This window comes from Semicossyphus pulcher, unplaced genomic scaffold, assembly GCF_022749685.1.
Source record: "Semicossyphus pulcher isolate SPU_LCO1_2020_fin unplaced genomic scaffold, fSemPul1.0.p SCAF_11, whole genome shotgun sequence".
NCBI classification, from domain to species: domain Eukaryota; kingdom Metazoa; phylum Chordata; class Actinopteri; order Labriformes; family Labridae; genus Semicossyphus; species Semicossyphus pulcher.
In genome coordinates, this window is record NW_027211615.1 from 11,788,722 (window position 1) to 11,808,314 (window position 19,593).

The 19,593-nt window shown below is 42.9% G+C and overlaps 3 protein-coding genes across 4 annotated transcripts in view; 1 reads left to right on the plus strand and 2 right to left on the minus strand.

The window, feature by feature from the left end:
* Window positions 1-961: 961 nt before the first annotated feature.
* On the minus strand, window positions 962-5,535 carry LOC138585290 (polyunsaturated fatty acid lipoxygenase ALOX15B-like). The gene is made up of 14 exons (XM_069657577.1): window positions 5,389-5,535; window positions 5,065-5,269; window positions 4,898-4,979; window positions 4,669-4,791; window positions 4,491-4,594; window positions 4,243-4,415; window positions 4,018-4,161; window positions 3,729-3,932; window positions 3,541-3,627; window positions 2,475-2,641; window positions 2,215-2,336; window positions 1,546-1,646; window positions 1,253-1,423; window positions 962-1,141 (listed from the first exon to the last, which is right to left on the minus strand). The coding sequence occupies exons 1-14, from the start codon at window positions 5,533-5,535 to the stop codon at window positions 962-964; spliced, it is 2,010 nt and encodes a 669-aa protein (XP_069513678.1).
* A 1,591-nt stretch (window positions 5,536-7,126) lies between these two features.
* Window positions 7,127-13,613, minus strand: LOC138612620 (F-box only protein 30-like). The gene is made up of 3 exons (XM_069685984.1): window positions 13,501-13,613; window positions 9,238-11,293; window positions 7,127-7,903 (listed from the first exon to the last, which is right to left on the minus strand). The coding sequence occupies exons 2-3, from the start codon at window positions 11,254-11,256 to the stop codon at window positions 7,709-7,711; spliced, it is 2,214 nt and encodes a 737-aa protein (XP_069542085.1). The 5' UTR covers window positions 11,257-11,293; window positions 13,501-13,613; the 3' UTR covers window positions 7,127-7,708.
* Window positions 13,614-16,552: 2,939 nt separating this feature from the next.
* Window positions 16,553-19,593, plus strand: part of grm1a (glutamate receptor, metabotropic 1a) — a 36,910-nt gene continuing 33,869 nt past the window's right edge. For both annotated transcript variants that reach the window (XM_069685966.1, XM_069685974.1), the window contains exons 1-2: window positions 16,553-16,681; window positions 17,499-18,348. In XM_069685966.1, coding sequence (XP_069542067.1) covers window positions 17,619-18,348 — 730 coding nt within the window. In that variant the 5' untranslated portion in view covers window positions 16,553-16,681; window positions 17,499-17,618. The remainder of the gene's footprint in view (window positions 16,682-17,498; window positions 18,349-19,593) is intronic.

A 19,593-nucleotide genomic window follows, 5' to 3' on the forward strand; every position in this document is an offset into this window, starting at 1 on the left:
CTTAGATATAACAAATAGTCAGTCTTCAGATAGACGTCTAAATACATCCGTTTCACAAAGCAGTTTAGTTTTAAGCAGCTCTAGGGTGCATTGAATTCTGGGTAAATAAACACTTTTTTTCAAAACAAAAAAAATGGCAGACCTGAGTAACCGCATCTAACCGCTCAAGTCTGTTTACTGCAGCAGAAAATGTTTGTCTTTTAGAGGAATTCAACGGTTATAAGAGTAACAACGACAAAAAAAAGCTGATATAAATATTTTAATGATCCCCAAACTTTTCCTGAAGTTCTCTATTCAATTAAGTATTTGGCAACTATTGAATGGACTGCTGAGAACTTTGACACCAAAGTTTATGTTGACTTTTTGTCACGTCATCATCTTGTCAAAATTTTCATTACAATCTGAACAGAAAGAGGGTAGAACATTTAATACGAAGTACAATATGAAAACATCATGGTGATGAAGATGATGAAGGCCGAGCATGTGTTTCTGTTTTAAGAGCCTAACATTCCTAAAGTTAGGCTGCCAAGTGTGATGTTAGAAAGCTTCTTTTTTTCCTTTTTAAAATGCAATTAACGTGATGCAAAAAGTAATAACTATTCCACACCATAAAAGCTGCAGTGTGTGAAGGTGTTTTCTATTGATAACATACTGTAGCAGGCTCCACATGCGCAGACTGTGGCGGGTTAGTGTGAGGCATTCTCACAACAGGGTGGGATGTTTCTTTGAGCTACTCCTTTATTACATAGTTGCACTGTGAATGCATCGATTTGTTTGTTCCCCGTGTTCAAGTAAAACAAAGACAGCAGAGATACCACAAAGAACACGGCCCATATTAATGTATAAATATTTACTGTAACGGGGAGTTAACAGCATCAGTTACAGTACAGGAATCACTGTATAAGCATCGGACAGCAAAGCTTTGACAGCTTATTCATCACTGTTGAAAATAGGATCTTGGTTAAATAGTCACACTGTTTTCTATCATCTTAGGGTTCAAGTAATAATAAGGCAGCTCAAGCTCCGAGTTCCTCCTGGTTATAGCCACACTGAGGGACGACAGCTCCGCTTGAAAATCCTTGATCATCTGTAGGACCGCAGCCTCGTCAAAGCGTTGGTCTGGATAATCACCCAGAGGTACCTGACAAAGACAAAGCAAAAAAAGGTCAAGCTAGCAATTTTGCAATCTATCAATTACTATTCCAAAACCTTTTGCAGGTTTGACTGCAAAAACACGACACATTGAACTTACGAAATCGTCAAACGTTCTGCTGAGCAGCCACAAAACTGACAGAGCAAGTCCTGCATAAGCTTTATTAGGCAGAGTTGGTAAGATGTCCTCCATGCTGGACTGTCCCTTTGCTGTTGGTGGAGCTCTGTGAAGCAAGAATGGACCGTTGGGAATCCATCCTAGAAAATCAAACTTAAAGAAAAAGACATAGACAAGCCATTAAGAGTAATAGTTTGAAATTCAGAGAAAGTCCTCTACTTAACTACATCTACTTGTAATGTTCTAATTTTATACTCAGCAAACAAAATGTTTACCTCTGCAGGGGACAATTTAGCATGCTGAGCTGATGAAGCGAAGATGGCCATCGTGACAAACTTGATCACTTCTTCCACACTTTGAAAGCTTGAAGGGATTCCTGCCAGGAATGTTCACGTTAGAATTAATCTACTAAAACATGGAACAAATTCCCAACAGAACACAATGATTGAGCCTATGGCCCACTGATGAAAGCCTTAGCATTTGCAGTATTGCGGAGTGGGTGTCTGTGGCGACGTTCGCAGTGTTGCGAGTAAACAGTAATCTACTATGGCTGAACAATCAAAGAAAAGATGGATGACTACAGATACAACTTCAAAAATAAGAGAAAAATAAATGAAAATCCAAAGAAACGACGCTCAGATGAAGGCAAACTAAAAAGGAAAGCGACCTTCAGCGTGGAAAATCAAGAGTTACAACCGTGGACGTCACACATGGGACACTGTTTGGATATCTGGCAAGTGTGCTGCCGCAGGTACCGTTTTGTCGCCATGGGTACTGCCAAAGTCAACGAAACTGAGATCGTAGTGATTACAACTTCAAAATAATTGTATAGCTAATTATAAAGAATGATGTGGAGAAAAGTCAAACCTGCAGTAAATTCAACATTTTACACAAATATTTACATGAGTAATTTGGGCAGAACAAAGTAGCCACAAGAAGGATACCCGAGTTAACATTTCCCAGAAATCCATCGTAGAAGATCTCATTGATCCATTCCTGGAGTTCTGAATCTGCAGACACCTCGCTGTCAGACGGATAATAATATCCCACCACTGCTGTGACAAAGCTGTGGACAGTAATAAGGATACCGCTATCAAAGAGTAGGCTACATTTTAAAAGGTGAAATAGGATTTGCAACAAGTTTGGACATGCCATACACTCGGTTCTTCAAAATGAAGTCAACTGCACACATGTAGAAATGTACCTGTTGATGATGCTCCACAGCCTCATTGCATCATCTCGGTAGTAAAAGTTGGGGATGGACTCCAGTCCTCGAGCTGAAATGTCTTCTGGCAGGCAGAGGGAGGTGTAGGTCAACTGAGAGAAACCCTTTTTCAGTAGTTGCATTACTCCCGCTCCTCCGACTGAAGACTGAAGAATAGAAGTTGTGGTTTTTAATGACTTCTAAAATAATATCCTATCTATCCTATCTCATTACTGGGAGAACTGGGAGTGAGTGGACAGAGTCGGTGAAAGGCAGTAAAGGAGATGTCAGACGAATCAGTTAAAACTCTAAAACTGCACAAGGGCAGGGGCTCAAGCACCCTTTGGGTCCTATCTGTGCATGTGCCTGCCCCGAGGTGTCGTGGGCCTAACTTGAAGGGAGGTGCCCACTTGATAACCCTGTTGTTGTCCTCTTGCTGCCCATCTAACTACAAGTTTGAGTTGTGGGGGCAGTTAAAAGCCATGACGTAGGGTAGATAGTATCAGCTTAAGGGTAGGGTTACCCCCTACCCTTGTCTTAATCCCCCACCCACCCACATCATCCTTGCTCTCTTCCCTCATGAAAATGAGGGAGGGGGGGGAGGTAGAGCGTAGCCTACAGACTGATCCGGCGGGGGTGAGTGCTAGGCCCGGACAGGGCACCTCACCCTGGCTCTGCCTTCCCCGTCTTCTCTCCAACACATCTCTCCCTACAAACCCTTCTCTCTAAATTGGCAATGCTGCTTGGGTTGCGGTGACCACTAAGGGTCATGTGGTGACCACTGTGGGTCATGTGGTGACCACTGTGGGTCATGTGGTGGGTCATGTGGTGACCACTAAGGGTCATGTGGTAGGTTAATTATAAGTATTGGGATGAGCGCTTTTCCTTATCATTCGGGCACTAGTATCTTGTATTTTTTTTTTCAAATTATGATAACATTTAATTATTAGTAAAATATATAAAAAGATATTATGCTCTTTTAGAATAAAATATTAACATTTAAATCATACAAATGTGGATAATCCAAGGTTTTAACTAAAAGTGCGCAAGAGTTTAGAAGTCATACATTTCCGAAAGCTCCACCAGGGCCAAAGAGAAGAGCACGACCCATGATGTTTACATGAATGGTGCTTCGATGATGGGGGATCAGCAGCTGTGAAGGGATACAAAGGGGATGTAAGAGCCCAAAGAGGAGATAAGAACACGTACACAATGGTTTATGTATATTTAGAGAAAATAACAAAAACAGCCTACCTTGCGTAGAGGATGAATCATTGGGAGGTTGCGAAGTGTAGCCATTGCGAAAACCTCTGCCAGCAGATGAGAGTTGTGAAAATGACTGACTAATTGGTTCTTGAGGGAATCTGCATGCCTCACAAATATCTTGGCCAGAAGCCAGTCGTACTCCGAGTCGCTAGGCAGAAAAACTGGGTTCTCCTCCGAGGGCTGCTGTCCGAGCTGAGGGGAGGAGGGATGATTCAGTTTTTGAAAGGTGATCAAAAACCAAAACTAGAGAAATCATTCGTTGGATTTAAAGAGAAACCTGAATTGCGATGGGCAGTAGTTTCTTCTCTGGATTCAGGTAGAGCAGGCAGAGAGGGGCAGTCAGAGGTGCAGGTTCACCATCAATAAGTCTTTTGGTCAGACCCTCCATGATTTTGTAGTCGGTAATGAATATATTGCCCTTCTGTAAATGAATAGCATGAGGTACTTTAAAAAAAAAAAAGAGTGGCAAGTTTAAAATAACAGGAAAATGCAGCTTTTGTACCTTCATCTCTGCAGCTAAAGAGCTCCCGTTGGCCAGAAAAGGTTTCACCATTTCCTCTGTGACGGCGAAGTTAGGGGGAAGCTTTGAACAACGTTGGATCACATGCGGGTCAGCTCCATTAAGGAACTGGTATCCAAAAAAGTCATCATCCTTCCAGTGCTGCGAGACATACTCTGGGAGAAAACAGGTTTTTACAGGGATGTTTGACAAAGAAAAGGTACAAAACACACCCAGTACTAAAATACTACCAATGTACGGGGACTTTTTGAGCCAGGAGAACTCCTTCATGGCCTCAAAGCTTTCCCAGCGCTGAGTAGAATCTGTCAGACCTTTCCTTTTGAGCTCGGCTGCACTGGACGAAGCAAAAAGAAAAAAAGGATTCGTCCAGGCTTGATTTTTAGAATAATGATATGTTGTCACACTCACCCTGCTTCTCTGGTGTATTGAAACTGAAAGGCTTTTGAGAACGTGAGGCTGATTTCTGAAGGAAGAGCTTTTGGATTATTGATGTTTATGACGTATAATATTCCGTCTCCAAACTCATCCCATCTGCAGAGGAATAAAGGAAGTAGAGAGAGCCAACATTATGAATTAGAAGCCCAGTCAATGCTCGAAGAGGTGCACCTTTTTAAAGCCTGATTGATAGAACACCTACTTGTACGTTAGTTTCTGTTGGACCAATTCCTTTTTCCGTTGCTCTACTAGTCGGGGATGGAGGTCTTCAAACGCCTTTGTAGCTGCGTGGATTACAGCCAAGGGATTGATTAAATTAAATGAATTCATACAGTGACAAAGCTGTCTCTTTAAAAATGCTTCACTAACCTCTCCCCCCTCTCAGCAACACAGATTCCCCTCTGGACAGCCATCTGTGACAGGGGAACAGAATCTCATCCTCCTCTGGCGTCCTCACCACTATCTGGGAACAATACCAGTCCTTCTCTGGCGACTCGTGGAAAGGATCTTTTTCCACTTTGAGGAGGAGAAGACATCCTAAAGAAAAAAGTGTAGTCACAGAAAACGTTCCCACCTGTGGTTGGAGAGAATCATGCAATCAGGAATACAAACAAAACACCCGATCTAAAGCCTAAAATTAACAATAAATGGCAACAAACAAGCACGAGCAATTACATTATTTTGTAGGCTTACCTTTCCGGTTTCATCACCCAATTTAAAATTGGTCAGATGGGTGTGCTCAGATTGCCTTTCAGTGCCGATCAGGGTAACATACAGGTTGTCAAACGTGCCTGCATGCTGCATGCTTCCTGTAGTCACATCCAGAGTGTACTCCACCATGATGCCTGGCTAGCTACAAAAACTGTGACATACAAAAGCATAAAATAGCTTCGCTCCAGCTCCAAACCACCAAGCGTTACGTCACCAAGCCTGCACCGACATCAAAAAGTTTCTGTACAGATGAAGCCTCTTAATTTGAACCACTCCACATGTTGAGCAGGACTCCAAACACCACCTGAGTGAGCAATCACAGGTGTTTGGCATTACCTGATTAGAGTGGCTTATTTGTTAGTTGATCATTCCATAAATGTGCAGAATCTTTATCTGAGGCATTTTCACAATCAGGAATAAGCACTATTAATCAATATTCATAAGTTAATAGCTTTACTCTCTGCCTCTGATTTTAGCTATGCAATCTATCTTCTATCATTCTAATGTGTTTTTGAATCACGTTTGTTTCGTTTTAAAAATTGTACACATATTTTTAATCTAATTATTTTTCAGAGCCTCTCCTTCCCCCTGAAACAAACAAGCCGTTTTGCCATTCAAAGGTTAGACTTTAGCCACGATTGGCTGACGGTATTTGAAGTGACCACGTAGCCGCTAGCGGCCGCACTGCATGGTCACTCCAAACTTATATGTACGAGCCAGAATCAGCAGGAGGTATCAGAATGGTAAGCTGAAATCTTGACGACTTGACTACAAGCTAGTGCAAGAAGGCAGCCTGAGGTGAACGACGGTGAATGACTGATTGGTCGATTTCAGCGAAAGAAAGATTCTATGTGGAAACCTGCAGCTGTTCTGAACGGCCCATTTCAGAGGCGACCTTTTAAAACACGTGATTCTGGAAAAACACAAAATTATGCAGTTTTCACTTTTTCACTGTGAACAATAAAAACATGCTATCTATTTAAAAGAGTGACCGATTGATACAGCAGCTTGCAAAGAGCTGTTGTGTGTGATTTAGGGATGCACGATATTATCGGCACGTTATCGGTATCGGCCGATATTGGCTTAAAAATGAATATCGGATATCGGCCAACACGCTGATATCCGCCGATATAATTAACCGATAAAATAATGGGCTGCTGCATACTTGATTAAATGCCCGACCTCGGCGCAATGTCCCCGGCGGGAAGAAGACCTGCGTGGTGCAGCGTGATGACGTCACATGTGTCTACCTGCAGCATGAGAGAGTTGGAAGCCAAAATGTCCGTGGTGTGGAAGTTTTTCAAAGTGTCCGAAATAGAAAACAAAACTGCTATTTGCAATGACTGCTCAGCTTCGGTGATGCGAGGAGGAGCCAAGGCAAAGTCTTTCAACACGACAAACTTGATTAACCATCTCAAGACCCGTCACCCCGACCGTTGTAACAAATGTGATAAGAGTATCACCATCATACTGTACGCTAATTCCAATACAGAAGAGAGTTGATGATCTCTGCTATTAGGTGTGCGGGAAAAAAATATCGGTAATCGGCTAAATTAGTTGTAAAATATCGGCATATCGGATATCGGCAAAAAATCCAATATTGTGCATCCCTAGTATGATTGTATGTGTTGCAATCTATTGAATTGCATGATGTAAAGAAGAAAAAAAGAAAATAACAGCAATGATGTTTAATAATTTATGAGAGCTTAAAAGAGATATATAAAAGGCTGTGAAGACTTTATTAAATGGTAGCAAATCACGTGCATTAATGGGCTCTCCTCGTTAATACCCATCCTGACACACTACACACCCAGACAATGGATTTGCATAGGGTTGAAACCGTATAGGGATAAGAAAGACCATTTAGTGTCACATACCAGCTTTAGAGAGATTAGCAGATCATGTGTAAAGTGCTGGCATAAGTTCTGTGATACAGAAATAATGCATTATAACCAAGAATCTGCTTTCCCCATGGCTACTACTGAAAGGCAATTTAGTGAAAACATTTTAACTCCTACTTCTCACATACCACACAGAATAACAAACATCTACTGTGCACATTTGTCTTCAAGAAAATATACTTTTTTATACCAGAATAAGGAAGTGTTTTCAGCACAAATCCATGCAAATCTAAATGCTTTCTTTCCCCCCCTCTTAGGTAGGTAAGTGAGATTTCATTAAGGCTTTCTTCATCATCTATTGTAACAGGAAGAGTTCATGTTTTGCAAGACAGAAAAAATTGCAACACCCACATAATACCGGAGTGAATCTGGTGCAGCTACGAGGGATCTATCGTGTTTGGTCAGTGGTTAACGTGACGCAGGACGCGTCGCAGCGAGTGTCCGTCTCGTGCGGTGCACATGGCAGGAAGAGGAACGGGCTCTGTCTTTTGCTCCACTACGTTGAAGGGGCACTTTTTGAGGTGGTCCGACATGCTGGGGAGATCGGTGAAACCCCACGACAAGACCGGGCTGAAGGCAGTGGTGAATCTCCACACCTGCAACAGTAAAAGAGAACAGATGTTGGTACGAAGAAAGAATGCATGCATTTAGAGGGCTCCTGATGATTTGTTGCATGCAGTTTTCATTTTCCTTGTTTTCTAACAGAAACCCCTAAATCCAAGAATTATCTCCAAACTCACAGCTAGCAATAAAAGCCACAGTTCAAGGGGTTCAGAGGTTTATGCCGGTCTATTTCTTGACGAGGATGAGTTGCAGAGTCATCTAAAATCTGCAAATATTGAAAATTGTTGCTTTTACAGCCTGGTTTTTGTTTTAAATTGATAATAAGTTAAAGACCCCCTCTATTGAAAATCCAGTGTTTAACCTTGTAAACATCTCCATGTGGTGTTCTTCATGTGCTACAAGACATATCAGGGACAACATCAGCAGTCATCTCCATGGCTGGGCCTGTCTGCTTTTAAACTGCAGTGCACCAAGGACAGGCTGAACAACACGATTTCAGATTGGCAGGTTTGAGATGTCACAAACCTAAGGAGCCAATCCCGTTAATGGACGGGGTGATGCTATGCATATCATTATGTGTAACCTATGGCAACCACTTTGGGGATGCACGAGCCAGCTGTAACCGACATTTTTTGCAAACTCACTACTGACTACTGATGTTAATGTTACTACTAATTACTACATTTCTAGCTAGCTAAGTTTCAACAAGACGGAGGGGGGCAGTTGGAAATGTGCATAGATTGGGAAATTTTAATGAGGGAGAAGGAGGAGAAGTAATGAAACATATTTTGCAGAAAAAAACATATCAGACAATTTTTTATTTCCAGCAGAGCAGTTCTTAGAGTCTTAAAACATGACTGGAGCTGCTCTTTAAATGTGCTGCTGGTTGGTAGATTTTTTTATTAAATTTGGACAGGGTTCAGGCTATTTTTGTCTCCTTGCCTTCTAGTCCTTGTGCTAGGCTAAGCTTACCTTGCTGGCTACAGAGCAGACCTGAGAGTGGTATTAATCTTCTCATCTAACTCTTGGCAAGAAAATTGGGACAGTTTCCAAAATGTCATGCTATACCTTAGATGTAAGTTCAAAAGCTTTGTGGGCACAACTCCACAAAGTCAATCTTTAAAACAGCTTTGAGGTGTTTTTTCTTTCCTCCATGTTGTTACAAATATAGCCACATGTTTATGGGCTTATAATATTGAATTATTTATTAAAGAGCTACATAAGCACATCAGCTATCCCATTTTCTTTCTAAAATAATTTATTTAATACTGATGACGGGATTTCATGACTCTCTCTCTATTTAATCTATTTAAACCCCTCAAAGACACTCACATATAGTAGGTTACAGTGTGGGTTTTCTACTCACTCTGTTTCTGATCTGCCATGACGCAGTGCCAGATGCACCGGTGCGTTGTCTCCGCTCCCACTGCAGCTCCACGATGCCCCTAGTCTGCAGCAGGCTGGCACACACCTCCCTCATTGTCCGTGACACCAACGACAGCTGACACAGGCTGAAACTGTCCAGGAACGCAGCTATGTGCCACAGTATCTCAATGGGAAGTCCACTTAATTGGTCTGACTGGTAGTCATTTGGAAGTTTGGCCCTTGGGCAAGGCTGAACCCCGAAGGACCTGAGGTGCTTGTCATGCACCACCTTGGCCCCCGGGGTGGATGCGTAAAACCTCCGCTGGGAAAATGTGCAGCCGTAATAAGCCAGGGGGCAGCGGTGCTCCATCCAGCCGTTGAGGCCAGCGTGAATGTCTCCATGGACGTTTGTGAAATGGGACGAGAACTGGTCCCGGCGGAATGACTGAGCACAGACGAAGGGGAACATGTGCTGGTAGCGAGGGTTGGGAGGGAGGTAGCGGTTATGTGGGACCGCCTCCACCTCCAGAGCTTCCAGGACAAGGCCGAGACGCAGAGTGCAGAAAGGGCTGGGGTACGGGAGCTGAGGGGCGCCGTGGTCACAGGCAGACGCAGAGGCCATGTCGCCCACTCTAGTGTTGGTCACCAAGATGGCTGCAGGGAAAGTGAAAGTCTGCGTGCCAAAGTCAACACGATAGCCATCGACATAGACCGTATCAGAGATCCTTCTACACTCTCTGGACTCCTCTAAACAGAAGAGCAGCGCTGCTGTGATGAGGTCAATCTCCCCCAGACCCATGGGATCATCTTCCTGTTCCAGATCTGATGTATCCACTGACTTGTCTTCCATTTTGGGCCGCAATCTATAAAGTGACCTGTCTGGGATGAAACCTATCCGTCCATTAGGTAATGAGCATTGGCCCTGGCCCCTAAAAAATGGATAGTGGTGGAACTTGCGCTCCGGCACGTGGTTTTCTAAAAGAACAAGCCCCCTATCTTCCAGCACCACATGACCGGCCCTCTGTGCTACACCCTGGGTGACATGCACTGGAGTGATCATTGGAAGGGTGACCCCAGCATTCACATCATCCTTCACCTCAGCAGGACAGTCTGCCTCCGGACGGTCATCCACTGCTCCTGGCAGTGGTCTGTTTGTTGTGTTTAAAATCTTTAGATCTGGTTCTTTCAGAGCCCCGTTTTCTTTCAAACAGCTGGAACAAACACTTTGCTCCTCTGTCTCTTTTCTGTTCAAACCTTCAGCACCTACAGGTGTTTTGTCCTCCAGTCCATTCAGAAGGTCTCCATGACTACTATTCTGGATAGCATCTCCGCTGTCAACAGAACCTGCACTGCTTACAAAGTCTAAAGCAGCACATAGGCTTCTCGCAGTCTCAACTGTTGCCTCGTAGAGTTTACCAAAGTGCTCCTCGTTTAAGCCGTTAATTCCACTGAGTATTTTCTCCTTTGCTGAGCCAGGTGGAGGAGGTTGAGGCTGATGTGATGACAATGGAGGTGACTCAATAAAGGCGGAGGCCTCAGGAGCAGATGTTGTCCTGTTCTCCTTACTAACAGGAACAAGTGGCTCTCTTTCTGCAGTAGGTGTCATGGCAATCACCTTGAGGGACTCTAGGAGTGTACGTTGATCCTGAAGGGCGAGTGCCATGTCCAGCTGCTCCGCCTCCTCCACCCCTCGGCTCAGGCTCTCATAGGACATATAGTCCAGGCAGCTAACGGGCCATCTGTTCCATTCCATAGTGCAGCACACAACTCCAGCTGGACACACTTCCAGATGTGCGTACATTTGATTGCGCAGCAGGGTGGCAGGGCAGCCATAGCCGCTGTTAAGGCACGGGACCCTCAACAGGGGGCACAAAAGGTGGTGCTCATCAGCTTTGCAGGAGTGAAATACAGCCCCACACACCAGAGGACAGGAGATTAGATCACAGGAAACGCCTGGCTCAGGTCTGACCATGCATCGCTGGCTAACACAGGACATGCAGTGGACATGGTCCTCTGCCATCTTCAGAGCTGAGGGTGACAGTGAGGAAGCCCCTGTCCTGCAAAATAAGAGTAAAGAGCAATTAAAGATAAGGCAAAAAAAAGACTTCATTGTTGTTGTACTAAAGCTCTGGTCCAGTCATGTGTGGCTGCTATGATAACTGCAAACCACCAGATGTCACTGTGCTTGCTGAGATCCATGCTTCAAATCTGTTTTCATCTCAAACAGGAAGCTCTTTAACTTCTATGGGTTCATCCAGCCAAAAATAACGACCATATAAAAAAGCAAGTCGGATAGAACGGAGGGAAGGGAGGGGGAAGGTGATAAATAAGTAAAACTACACCACAAATCAAACTGGAAAGCTACATACAGATACAAACGCTGTAAGAGGAGAAGAGTAAATAAGTAGGAATGTATGTACAAAAAAGGTTTTAGCCGACCGTCCTCATATTCTGATGCTAAGTAAAAATACTGAGGTGGGGTTTTTTTGTATTTAGATACAATACAAAAGTATTATGTACTTAAATTAAAAACACAATAGAAGTAAATCGATTCCAGTAAACCGGGACTTAATTTAGAGTTAAATGATCAACACTGACATAGAAACAAAACAGCCTCCTTATATAAACTGTAAAAAAAGCTAATGACTGCATGACTAAGCAAACTTAAACTGTCTGATGCTCTGCCATGTCTGAAGCCTGCAGTACAGCTGAGAAACAGTGCCCCCACTCCTCCCTATGTGGAAGTCAACAGCAGTCACGTCATGCATCTAAAAGGCTGTCTCAAACAAGTACCTTATTAGGAATCTTCCCAGAGCAAAATCATCAAGGTCAAAACCTTTCCTAAATTTGGGACATTTCACCAGGGAGTGCCTGACCGACTGAAACAAACAAAATAATTAAAGCATTTAATCTTTGGAAAAGTTTTGAGTTCTATTTGTGATCTTAGATTGAAAGTGTGATGATTGTTAAGTAAAAGTTTGACTGACATCTGCCCGAGTACACATTGTACAATTTCCTTTCGGCAGTAGAAGTATATGATTTTTTAAATATCTGCAATAACAATCAATACATACTAGAAAAAAACTAATACTTTAGACATTTATTGTAATTACTGTGTGCAATTGATATGCATTATTGAATTGACACAGCTGGTTATATTGGTACTTATTGTGTATTTCTTTCAGTACATCCAACATGGTTGGCATTTACTTTTCGTCAATATATTGTAGACAGAGTAGATAGATATAGATAGATGGATGTACTTTATTGATCCCAAAGTGGGAAATTGTGCCATTACAGCAGCAGGTTATCAAAGTAAACACAGCAGAGGAGAAAATAAATATACAGTAAAAATAACCTAGAAAAAAGGAATATATACATCCTGGAATTCTAACAGCAATAGTAAATAATAACCTCAACTATATGAATTGAAAATATAAACTAACATATATCTGAAAAGTAAACATACTTAAGTAAATCTAAAATATAAAACTAACATACATCTTAATTGTAAACAAACATTACAGGGAGGTGGTGGTGATACAGTCTTCAGAGTTGTAAATGTGCAATTACAGTTTACAGAGATGTTAATGTGCAAATACACTGAGTAATAGGAAACCTAATATGCTCTGCAAGTGATATGTTCATCTCTGATGCTACAGCTAATGTCATCTGTGTTTTCCCATTTCCACTTTATTAAATAACGTGTGACCATTCGTAAAGGTCAATTTGAAAAGGAATAGCTATTATTAGTGCGAGAGAGAGTAGAGGAAATGCAGCATACATCATCTATTGTCACTGAGCCATATCTCCAAAACATCTCTATTACCCTCAGATTTCCTAGTGTGGGATCAATGAAGTACATCTATCTATTTAGCATTAGTTAACTTTACCAAGAGAGTACCCCATATAAGTGCTAGGGTTAGCATCTGCCCACCAGGAAATATACTGTACAAGAGCTATTTTTTGTTCCTGACATTTGAAGTTTACATACGATAAGCAGCACTATAGAACAGGAACGGATGATAATAGGAGAAGTTTATTCTACTCCGTACAATAGCTTATGTACACCCTTCTACTGTACGCGAGTTTGTTGTCAACCGCCCTTTCGCTATTAAAACTACTTGTTTTGGTAACAATGTAGCTCAGACTGGCACCCGGCTAATGCTGGGTTAACACAGCCAGCTAGCTAGCTAGCTCGGAAGTTCACAACAAGCGAAATTAACCAAAAAAATGTTGGGTTAGTATGCCGGTAGCTTCTCACCTTATGGTTGTGTTGAGAGGAAAACGTTTGATAAGATATGTTTGTTTGTTATATTTATATTCAACTAACTATTACTGTTGTTATCTCTATGGAGAAACTGCTAATGATAGCTAGCCACCATTCTTCTCAGTGTCACTTTTTTTCCCCACTTCAAAACTTTATTGACAAAAATTGAATACATTTTGTATTTAAGATTGCAAGTACCCTATCGACTCATATGGACATAAAAAAGACATTCAACTAGGAAAATTGAAGTAAGAAAAACAAAAACTAAAATGCAGTTGTGTAAATAGATATTTATAGCGAAAAATGTAAAGTAGAGAATGAAAGCTTTAAAAATATAGGGGAGACGAAATTTACAAAGAGTTAACCCAGAAAATTATATTTTACGTAAGTACCGGAAGTAATTAGCACTGATATTAGTCTTCGACTACTTTATTTAATTTAATTTAACTGGGATATCTTCCAAAACCGTTTTAAATCGTGCTTTTATGTTACGAAAATGATAGAAGAATCTGACCAGTCAAATGACATTTGTGAAAAAAAAAAAGTTTTTGTGAAATTAATTAGAATATGCATATTTCTGCATTTAAAATTAGTGATATCTATGCCAACTATAAATAAAACGCAACCGTTTGAAATAGCAATGCAAATACAAGCATATTTCCAATTGATGACAGGGAAGTTATGACACATTCATAGCATGTCAGAGTATTTATAAGAGTATACTTGATGTGTTATTTAAATGAATAATCAGACGGCAAAATAAACAGGAAATTCACTTTATGTCTCTAGACCCTGTAACACTGCCTTACACAACTTTTTAACAACATGCAGTACCCACTACCAAACAGAAGATGTCGCTATTGTACCACTTTTTTTGTCAAGTAGCCTCCTATCGATGACTGTGTGCCTCGATTCATTGTTGTAAACTGAATGAGACGCCACGTCTCGAGGTCGGGTCACCTACAAAACTGCACCCCCAGAGCTCGAGGAGCTGACTCATGAACACAGCAGCAGAAAAGGACTCAGCAGTCCTGAATATACTTGTCTTTAAGTGTTGAAACAAAGCCATGCAGACAGTGGGACGATCTCATTTGAGGCTACATGATGTAAAATAAAAGATAAAAAGAAGAGCGAATTTGAAATGACATTTTCATTTTAATATCTTTTTATCTATGTTAGGAAAAAAAATCCATTGGGTATAGTTGTATCCCATTTAAAAAAAAAAAAGCTATACTATAATAGCCTACTGAACATGCATGAGCTGATAATGCAACATCTCCAGATTGTGTTATTCTAAAATATATGCTATTGTTGTATTAAAACCTATGTTCAGGGGATTTAGGGTGGAAACAAAATGCAATCATAGCATTTTCTCTCTCAGACTGTTTTCAATTTGTATGTTATGTAAATCCAAGCATGATGACATGCAACCATGTGTGTTTCAGTGGTTCATGTGATTTATTTGAGATTTACTGCCAGAGCAAAGCAGTCACACAAAATCTGCTACTGAGGTCCTATAATGTTAAGGCCATGCAGCACTGTGCCATGCCTTCTCAGCAAAGACCAACTCAGGAGACAAAGAGAGTAAAGAGAAATAGAGAATGAGTGGATAAATGAATGGATGTTGAACCCACCTTGGTCCAGCCCACCTGTTCCGGGGAGCTGTCCGGTGCTGAAACTATGCCTTCGTTTGCAAGTTTTCAGGTGGTTTAATGTTGGATTTTAGATAACGATAAGATTCTCAGTGCTTGTAGCCTACAACATCATCAACAACTTTTATAGCCACTTGTAAGAACAAACATATGGTGCTGTTCGAAAGCACATTAGTTGACTTGTGAGCTCTCCGTGCAGACGAAGACCTGATGGCATAAATGGTCTAAGGCTGTAGCAGTGAGTAAAGCTCCAATCAGGAGCTGGAGGTGATCTAGGATTGGTCCTTGTTGACCTCCATCCATCCATCCATTATCTATACCGCTCATCCTGTTCAGGGTCGCGGGGGGCTGGAGCCTATCCCAGCTGCCATTGGGCGAAGGGCGGGGTACACCCTGGACTGGTCGCCAGTCAATCACAGGGCCGACACATAGAGACAGACAACCTTTCGCACTCACACCCACACCTATGGGCAATTAAGAGTCACCAATTAACCTTACAAGCATGTCTTTGGACTGTGGGAGGAAGCCGGAGACCCCGGAGGGAACCCACGCATGCACAAGGAGAACATGCAAGCTCCACACAGAAAGGCCCACCTTACCCAAACCGGAGTTTGAACCAGTGACCTTTTAGCTGTGAGGCAACAGCGCTAACCACTGCACCACCGTGCAGCCCCCTTGTTGACCTAACTATTGGAATTTCTATCAACGACCTTCCAACCAAGCGCTAGATGGCGCTATGCAAACTGTTGATCGCTGTCCATGGTGCTGAAACCATCCACTGGAGCGTTTTTATCAGGGGAGACTCAAAGAGTGAACATATGAAATCAAATAGTGCTTATACCTGCCTGTAAAACATGTCCCTTGCTCCTTTGAGCTGTAGTGAGCTGTCATTTAATCGGAATGGTTGTAAACTATAAAATAACACACTGAATATTAAGTTGCTACAACAGCCAGTATTAATAGGACATCATCCGTGCACAACGACACACGTTAATACAGTTTTGTGCTGCTGCAGAAACATTTTCCAGACAGTGCTGCAGACTAGACAGCGTTTTAGCCATGACTGAAAAATCCTATAGTCGCATTTTTCCCCATTTCCTTTAACACGCGTGAATCTAAAAGGCATTTTTTCCCCCGTACAAACATTTCTAAGCTTAAAGTACCGTGCATGAGATAATAGTACTGGTAATGAAGTAAACGAGCTAACCAGCTATCCTTCACAGACAACAGGCTTAAATGCTCCACTGGTGTCAAAAATATATAATTTGTCAATAAACGTTACAGCAGATTTTGATATGTCTGTCATTTAGCTCTGATAAAATATTGCAGAATAGGCGTCTGTTGGAGGGGGATCTACATGTTCATGTTCAGTGAAAGGGAGAGAGAGAGAGAGAGAGAGAGAGAGAGAAAGAGAGGGAGAGAAAGAGGGGGGTAGTGAGAGAGAGGGAGACTCAAGTGATACAGCCGAGGACCACGCGCCACAGAAGACGGACGAAGGCACGCGACATGTCTCAAGGATTCAGGTAAGTGATGATGCCTTGGACACAGAAAATATATCTTTGAATGTATGTGATTTAAAAAGGAGCGTGGAAATTAGAGATGCAATGTACAGCAAGCTCGTGAGAACAGACCATTCCTGTCATGCTGGGAGATGCATGCTTAGTTCGTATATCATTATTATTGTTGTTTATATGTCATTATAATTATTCTCAACCGACGCTACCCCATGTTGCATGACAGATAAGCAGAATGTATAGGGTGCGTTTAAACACACAGGCATCCTCGTGTAGATTCATATAGGTGTCGGCTATGGAGGGATTGTAGTTTCTAGGCTTTATTACAAACTAGCTGAGTCAAACGGTGAACAGTGTGTGTGTGTGTGTGTGTGTGTGTGTGTGTGTGTGTGTGTGTGTTTGAGGATAACCAGTCCAAACAGACCCCAACACGTCCTTGTAAAAAGTGTTTGGAAAGCGCGCTGTCCACGGTGCTGAAATCCGGATTCTGCCTGGTTTTCTCAATGGAAAGAGAGCACAGTACTTCCAGCCTCTCTCAACATTTCATTTGTAATAGAAACAGAATTAATTTGAGAGATTTAAAAGTACATAAATTCTCCCTACGGAGCTAACCACCCGCAAAGTCCGCATGAACAGCTACTAATCAGAAAGGTGTGGGTTAAGTGCCTTGCTCAAAGGCACGAAAACTGTTGCCAGCTGTAGGAATGTAGAACAGGGCGTTGATGGAAGTGAGCATGCGTGCCAAGTCAATTCTTCCTACATAAACCTTACGCACATCTGATTTCGTTTCTTACATGTCTAAGCAGTTTGTCTGATTTTTCTGCAGGTGCACGCGGATCTGCCCCGGGTCTCGTGCTCGCACATCATGGTCGCTGGGATAAACGTGGATGTATTGACAGACAGCAGATAGTATGCCTATGCCTGCGCACTTGGCACGGCTCACGCGATGTGGCACAACATGGCACGCGTAAAGATGGGTCTCTTCGCTCTCCTGTGTCTCCCCACGTTCTTCTTCCCCGTCCTCGTGCTCTCCCACAGCAGCGCCATCTACGAGAGGGCGGCGGTCCCTCGCGCCGTGTCCCGCTCCGTGGCCCGCATGGACGGGGACGTGATCATCGGCGCGCTCTTCTCCGTGCACCACCAGCCGTCTGCGGAAAAGGTGGCAGAGCGGAAGTGCGGGGACGTCCGCGAGCAGTATGGCATCCAAAGGGTGGAGGCCATGTTCCACACGTTGGACCGGATCAACGCGGACCCCAACTTGCTCCCCAACATTAGCCTGGGTTGTGAGATCCGGGACTCTTGCTGGCACTCCTCTGTGGCCCTGGAGCAGAGCATCGAGTTCATCCGGGACTCCCTCATCTCCATCCGGGATGATAAGGACGGGTCCAAGTGGTGCATTGACGGCACCCCGTCCAACCACCCTCCACCCTCCAAGAAACCCATCGCTGGTGTGATCGGACCCGGATCCAGCTCTGTGGCCATCCAGGTGCAGAACCTCCTGCAGCTCTTCAACATCCCGCAGATCGCCTACTCCGCCACCAGCATCGACCTGAGCGACAAGACTCTGTTCAAGTACTTCCTGCGGGTGGTGGCCTCTGACACCCTGCAGGCCCGGGCCATGCTGGACATCGTCAAGCGCTACAACTGGACCTACGTGTCTGCGGTGCACACTGAGGGTGAGACCCCTTCACTGACCTCTATAACTGGAACATCACCATCATGCCACCACCAAGCATGTTGTCTGTCAGTCATCATTCATTGTGCTGTTCTAACCCATGGCATCACCAATGTTCTCATTGTTTTCTGAGTCTGGGAGGATTTTTTAAAATATATATTTTATCCCATCATTTTAGCACAAGACTTTGTAGATATTCTCGGCCTCACAAGGAGAGACTTAAAATCGAGATATTTTTTGGAACCTGGACAGATAATTGCGTCTTTATGTTAAACCTCTGGCTTATTAAATGATAAAATATGCACAGACTTAATATGCAAATGTCCACATCTCCAAAAAAGACCCTCTTTAGTGCTTTTTTTGCAGGTGCATTATCCATGCTGGATGTCAAAGAAATGTCACAGTGTCTGCTTTTTACAGCAGGTTGTTGTATAGTTTATCTCCATTAGGATTTTTACGCCGTTGTCTGGAGTGTTGTTTGGTCATTACTAAAAGCATCCTCCCACACATAGTCATACAGCTGCATGTGCACTATGGACTCTAAGTAGAGGCTATATTGAGTCAACATTGGGTGGTCTTGATCTCTCTTCTTGGCTGTGTTTTCAGTCTCCATAGCAAAGAATCCAGCCGAACATGAGGGTCTGTATTAGACGAAAGATGCACATATATCAAAGCAAATGCTTTATCTTTAAAGAAGCCATAGAATGAATAGCATTCAGTATGCTCCCTTTCTTCTCCAGAACTCTTCGGCTGATTTGTTCAGTCGACTCGCAAGTGTTTCATGCTGCAGGCAGCAGGTGAAAAGGAAAGAAGGGTCGGGTAGACGCAGTAATTACTTGGATGTGAATTATGTCCACAGCTTTTCATTAAAGACTCTGTGAAACACAGTCAGTGAGGTGCACCCAAATTATGACTGACAGACTACATTACCCAGGACCACCCCCCCTGAGGAGCTGAGACTCTCGGGGAGTGTAAAACGTCTTTGGAAAGTCTATTATAGTCAGGTGCAGGAGAGGAGCTTTTATCTGATAGATGAAGGGAGGGAGTTTGGGAGCTGTAGTACCTGGAGGCTTAACTAGGTGGCGTCAGCTGTCTGACCTTCAGTAAACGTGCAGGAGGATCCTCTGGGAGTCGAGTCATAATTTAAGAGTAATGAAAGATCAGTCAGGGGAAGGATGGATTTGATTGAAAGCAACGTCATTCGCTCAACACGCTGCAGTAGTGATAAAAGTGGGATACTTTCAAG